This window comes from Bufo gargarizans, chromosome 7 (assembly GCF_014858855.1).
Source record: "Bufo gargarizans isolate SCDJY-AF-19 chromosome 7, ASM1485885v1, whole genome shotgun sequence".
Classification (NCBI taxonomy): Eukaryota; Metazoa; Chordata; class Amphibia; order Anura; family Bufonidae; genus Bufo; species Bufo gargarizans.
In genome coordinates, this window is record NC_058086.1 from 24,838,859 (window position 1) to 24,844,858 (window position 6,000).

Consider the following 6,000-nt stretch of genomic DNA (forward strand, 5'->3'; position numbering starts at 1 on the left):
ACAAGTTTTTTTTTTCTGATACAGAGCTCCAAATCCTCTGCATAAATCAACATAAATGCAAACATTCTTGCTTCCTGCAACCACCACTAGAGGGAGCTCACTGCATACAGATCTATCAGTGTATAAAGCTCCTGAACTTTAGGTTGCTGCCTAGACCTGTAGAATTACACTGACAACCCCCCCAACCCCACCCCAGCTGCGCCCCTGAACCGGCCTCACTGTAGCTTTCGTTTTTTGTTTTGTTTTACCGCTTTCGGCAATAGTTGCACAATAGTGTTACACAATCAGTACCAACGACACAAGCCACAGACACAAGCAGCGCACCGTCATTATCACGCTGCATCTCCACCACTCGTAGGTGGACCCTCCGGGGAGCTTTACATCTCCCTGCCATTAGGAAGAGGGGGATATGAGGATCTGTTGGCTAGGGGTCTTCACAGCGTAGAGCTGCTTTATCTACTGGGGGATGTTGGGGGTTATCTGCAATGTTTTGGTTGTGAATAGAGTTAGACTCTGCAGTCATTCCCTCAGTAAGGCCTCCTGCACACAACCGTATGGCTTTGGCCTCATGCACACGACCGTTGTTGTGTTCTGTTCCGGCAAAATGGGGTTCCGTTGTTCCGTGATCCGTTTCCGTTTTTGGTTCCGTGTGTCTTCCTTTATTTTTGGAGGATCTCCAGACATGAAGGAAAGTAAAAAAAAAATCTAAGTCAAGTTTGCCATGCAAATGATAGGAAAAAAACGGACGCGGACACGCGGACGCGGATGACAATCTTGTGTGCCTCCGCGTTTTTTCACGGTCCCATTGCCTTGAATGGATCTGCGAACCGTTTTCCGTGAAAAAAATAGGACAGGTTATATTTTTTGGACGGACTGGAACCACGGATCACGGACGCGGATGACAAACGGTGCATTAGCCGAGTTTTCAACTGACCCATTGAAAGTCAATGGGTCCGCAGAAAATTACGAAAAACGGAAGAAAAGGACACGGAATAAAAAACAACGGTCGTGTGCATGAGGCCTTTTTCAGTGTTTTGCGGTCCGTTTTTCACAGATCCGTTGTTCCGTTTTTTGTTTCAGTTGTGTTTCCGTTTCTGTTCCGTTTTTCCGTTCCGTTTTTCCGTATGGCATATACAGTATACAGTAATTACATAGATAAAATTGGGCTGGGCATAACATTTTCAATAGATAGGTCTGCAAAAAACGGAAGACATACGGATGCATTTCCGTATGTGTTCCGTTTTTTGGTGGACCCATTGACTTGAATGGAGCCACAAAACGTGATTTGCGGGCAATACTAGGACATGTTCTATCTTTAAACGGACCGTATACGGAATGCAAAAAACGGCCAGTAAACGGGGGGAAAAATCGGTCGTGTGCAGGAGGCCTAAGAGAAAGAAATGGTGTCAGTTATGCAAAAACAGCGCCACCCCTGACTACTGGTTGTGTGTGGTATTGCAGCTCATCTCTATAGTGGTGAATGTGTCTGAACTGCAATACCTTATACAACCTGTGGACAGGGGTGGCACTGTTTATGTAATAAAGCAGCCATGTTTTTGTCTTTTAGTACAAAGGAAGTCCGTCCAGTTTGGTGGGGGATAGAATGTGATTGGTAGAAGGTACTCGCTGTCTGCCATTTGAAGGGGTACTCCAGACAAAAACAGTTATCACTGATCCACTGGATAGGTGATCAATGAAAGAACGTGGGGCCTGACTGACGAGACTCCCACCCGTCATTGGAATGGGAAACCCCCCTTGAGGGGTGGTCAGACATGTACGTTGCGGCTCCATTCGGACTGTGATGGGCTGTGGTCACACCCCGCATGCACTGACCCCTTTTAGAGGAGCTACAGTATTTTCTTGCTTCGCACCTTGATTTGACGTTTGTCTTTTCCTCGCAGGTTTGGCGCTCCGATGTCCGTGTTTCACATCCATATCTCCTCTGCTCATTTGACTGTGAGTATTTCTACTGTTGTAGTTGTTCACCACGCTGGGGGTTGTAGTCTTGAAATTATATTCTTACTCTAGGCCTGTGATGGCTAACATCCGGCACTCCAGCTGTGGTGAAACTACGACTCCCAGCATGCTCCATTCATTTCTGCAGAGTTCTGAGAACAGCCAAGCAAGTGTGCATAGTGGGAGTTGTAGTTTTACCACAGCTGGAGTGCCGGAGGTTAGCCATCACAGCTCTAGGCTCTAAATATATGGTTCAGCGACGTGAAATAAAAAATGCTGACAGTGGGTCCCGTCACATGAGATGGCGGTAAAGGGGTGAACGTGTAGCTCCATCTCATTGGGTATGCTAACTAGGTAATCACTGAAATAGTAATTCCATCATCATCTTATTACCATCTGATCACAGAGAGCTCCTCCATGTAAAGGGGGCAACGTCAATAACTGGAATGCCCTATGGCAGGCATGCTCAACCTGCGGCCCTCCAGCTGTTGTAAAACTATAACTCCCACAAAGCCCTGCTGTAGGCTGATAGCTGTGGGCTGTTTGGGCATGCTGGGAGTTGTAGTTTTGAAACAGCTGGAGGGCCGCCGGTTGAGCATGCCTGCCCTATGGGATTGCTAGTTATGCAGTCGGTGGGGCACTATAGGTTGTGGATTGTTGGGCGGTTCTATTCACTCTTTGTTCTGTCTCTTTCCTGTCCAGTTTCTCACAAGCATCTGGGGCTCCTCGCTCTCGTCACGTCGCTGGTGATTTTCACCCTGATTCTCATCGTCTACATCATTTATCAGAGGACGCGGAAGATCTTTACAGGTGAGAAGAAAATGTCTTCATTGACCTATCATTATTTGCTAGGGCGTTAATTATATTATTTGTGCTGTATGGCGGTGTTATTTTGGCTTTGTATGGCTATATCATTCATTTACTGTACAGTATTATGGAGGTTTTAGGGAGGGCAGAGTATTGTACAGCTGTTCGTCTGGGTAGTGTATTGCAGTATTTTCTTTTTGCTTTATATGGCACTATTATGCATTTACTGTGTAGTTTATGGCAAGCACTACGTGGCAGTATTATGTGGGTAAAGTATATTTGCACTGTATGGTGGTATTTTGGCACTATTACACACTGTGTGGGGTTTTTGCAGTCATTATATGGTAGTATTATGAGGGCAGTATATTGTACAGTTGTTTGGTGCTGTATGGTGGTATCCTATTGGCACTGTATGGCACTATACTGCATTCACTGTCTGATGTTTTTGCAGGCAATCTATGACAGTATGATGTGGGCAATGTATTGCACACTTGCTGTGTACTGTATTGTGGTATTATATTGGCTTTACCATGTGTTTTTTTTTATGCTGGCACTATCTGGCAGTATTATGAGAGCAATGTATTGTACAGTTGTTTGGTACTGTATGGTGGCATCCTATTGGCACTGAATGGCACTATCATGCATTTACTGGGTGCTGCTTTTTCAGACAGTATTCAGCAGCACCGTGTGGGCAATGTGTTCTACAATTTCTTGCATTGTATGGTGGTATTATTTTAACTTAGTATGGCACTATAATACATTTAACGTGTGGTAATTTTGCTGCCATTATATGACAGTATTATGTGGGTAATGTACAGTTAATTGGCACTGTATGGTGGTCTTATGCTGGCTTTGTATGGCACAATTTTGCATTTAGCATGTGATGTTTTTGCAGGCACTAGATGGCAGTATTTTGCGGGTAAGGGTACTTTCACACTAGCGTTTTTCTTTTCCGGCACAGAGTTCCGTCCTAGGGGCTCAATACCGGAAAAGAACTGATCAGTTTTATCCCCATGCATTCTGAATGGAGAGCGATCTGTTCAGTATCATCAGGATGCATCATTTCAGTCTTTTTGACTTTTCAGGACGGAGATAATACCGCAGCATGCTGTGGTTTTATCTCCTTCCAAAATTCGGGAACACTTGCCGGAATGCCGGCAATGTATTAGTGCCGGATCCAGCATTAAAAATACTGCAATGCGCAGACCGGTACAAATGTGGAAAAAAAATAGAAACGGACAGACGGATCTGTTCTTGCAATGCATTTCTGAGACCGGATCTGTCTACAAATCCTGTCCGGTTGCATGCAGATTGCTTGAGGGCCCCTGGGTATTCTGCTGTTGCGGGGCATCGTGGTTGGCGCTGTAAGGGGTGTGACTTAAAGTGGAAGATGCGGTTCACTAGGAGGGTCTAACAGGGTGAAGTAGACCATAGGCCATATAGACTGACTAATTTTGGGGTCTATCAATTTACCCATGGAAGGTGAGCTGCTCTCTAAACCTTGTATCATTGCTTACTCTCTCCACACAGCTCCACTCCGGAGAAGAACCATCCTACTCGTCTACTCCCCCGATTCGGCAGAGTACAAGACCCTCATCTGCGCCTTCGCCGACTTCCTGCACAGCATCCTGGGATGTGAGGTCATCCTGGACTTATGGGACATGAACACGGTCAGCCAAATTGGAATGCTGCCTTGGTTTTACCAGAAGAGGGAGCTGGTGAGCCAAAGGAAAGGCAAAGTGATGATCGTGTGGACAAGACAAAGCAGGACCATGTACGACCAATGGAAGAAATGCCAGGTCAGCAGCCTTGGAAGCAAAGACGCAACGAATCTGTTTGGAGCAGCCGTGTCCTGCCTGGAGAAAGACTTTGAGGTGCACCGTGGACGTGAAAACCTGGTGGACTATACAATGGTCTACTTTGAAGGACTTTGCCAGAAGAAGGACATCCCCAAATGCTTCAGGAAGATCTCCAGGTACCACTTGTTTAAAGACCTCTGCAGACTGGTCAGCCATCTGCAAGACACTACTTATCTATCTCCTCCTTGCCTGATCAAGGCCGTCGCCAAATACCTCATGAAAAAGCTGATAAGCTCCGAAAAAAGACGGGGTCTTCAGCACCACGTAGACATTTGTAAAAAGAGACTTGATGAAGACGTCAGCAGATAACGAGCGAGGACAACCTGACCCGGAGGAAAAAGATGAAACCCTGGACGGATCCATGAGGAGAGACAACTTATGGGACTCTGTGATGCGTCGAGTCCGAAGCTTTGTATAGATGGTACTAAGTGGTGCTGATGATTTTTGTGTAGTGGCCCTTTAAGATTGAGAAGAGGAGTATGATCATAAGCTCCACCCCTTGTATGGCCCGTTTCTGGATTGGATTGGCTACTATGGGAAACTCTTCCACTTTTTGTATGTAAAAGTTTTTGTACAAAAAACCTCTTTAAGGTTCTGAAAACCTGGCGGGAATTTATTAAGCCCTTTGCCCCAGATTAGCGGCCCCAGAAGACTCCTTTTTGCCTGTTTATACCTTACTCGCCAGTTTCTAAAACATGTGTGGGGCTTACAGGACCCTAAAATTTGGCGTAAATTCGGTATGTGCCTCTCAATAAATTTGGAGCATATCACACCAGCCCAAACTGGATCATTCTACGTAAATTCCCCCCCCCCCCCCAACATTTTTTGGCATTGGCCCCCCAGATCCTCCAAAAATCTTATCAAAGTCTCTTATTGGAACATAGATTGGGCAGGTTGGACATTCAACTGCCTGATCCTTTGCTTCACGTGGATATATCTTTCAAACCAGCCTCTGGATCTGAATACTTCTGTAATTGCATGTCATAAAAAATTCTGTATAGCCAGTAAGTTATTCAATTAAATGTATCTGTATAGCGCCACCTGCTGTTTGTTATTTTCCTTATTTATTGTCCGCCTCACTGAGGTGGTCGCGCATGCCCAATTTAAATCTTCAACTGTCACTGTCTGTTAGAAGTGATGGCCGTTACAGGGAAAGAGCTACAACAGAAAGGACATGCCCTCTGAGCCTGATATAAATCTAGCAGAGCAATGAATGGGGAAATCTCTGGATCCATGTGAGGTACAGGGCTGGTTCTAGCTTTGTTAGAAAGTGACATGTACTGTAGTATGTCTGATTTTCATTTTTTGGCATCAGTCATGGGATAATTCCTTTATTAGGCCATAATCGATGCAAAAATCAGACATCCTATAGAACATG

General features: G+C 45.3%; 1 protein-coding gene across 2 annotated transcripts in view; it reads left to right on the forward strand.

The window, feature by feature from the left end:
* IL17RE (interleukin 17 receptor E) overlaps positions 1–5,778 on the forward strand; it is a 44,739-nt gene extending 38,961 nt beyond the window's left edge. For both annotated transcript variants that reach the window (XM_044301786.1, XM_044301785.1), the window contains exons 14-16: positions 1,902–1,956; positions 2,659–2,766; positions 4,294–5,778. In XM_044301786.1, coding sequence (XP_044157721.1) covers positions 1,902–1,956; positions 2,659–2,766; positions 4,294–4,931 — 801 coding nt within the window. In that variant the 3' untranslated portion in view covers positions 4,932–5,778. The remainder of the gene's footprint in view (positions 1–1,901; positions 1,957–2,658; positions 2,767–4,293) is intronic.
* The last annotated feature ends 222 nt before the right edge of the window (positions 5,779–6,000 follow it).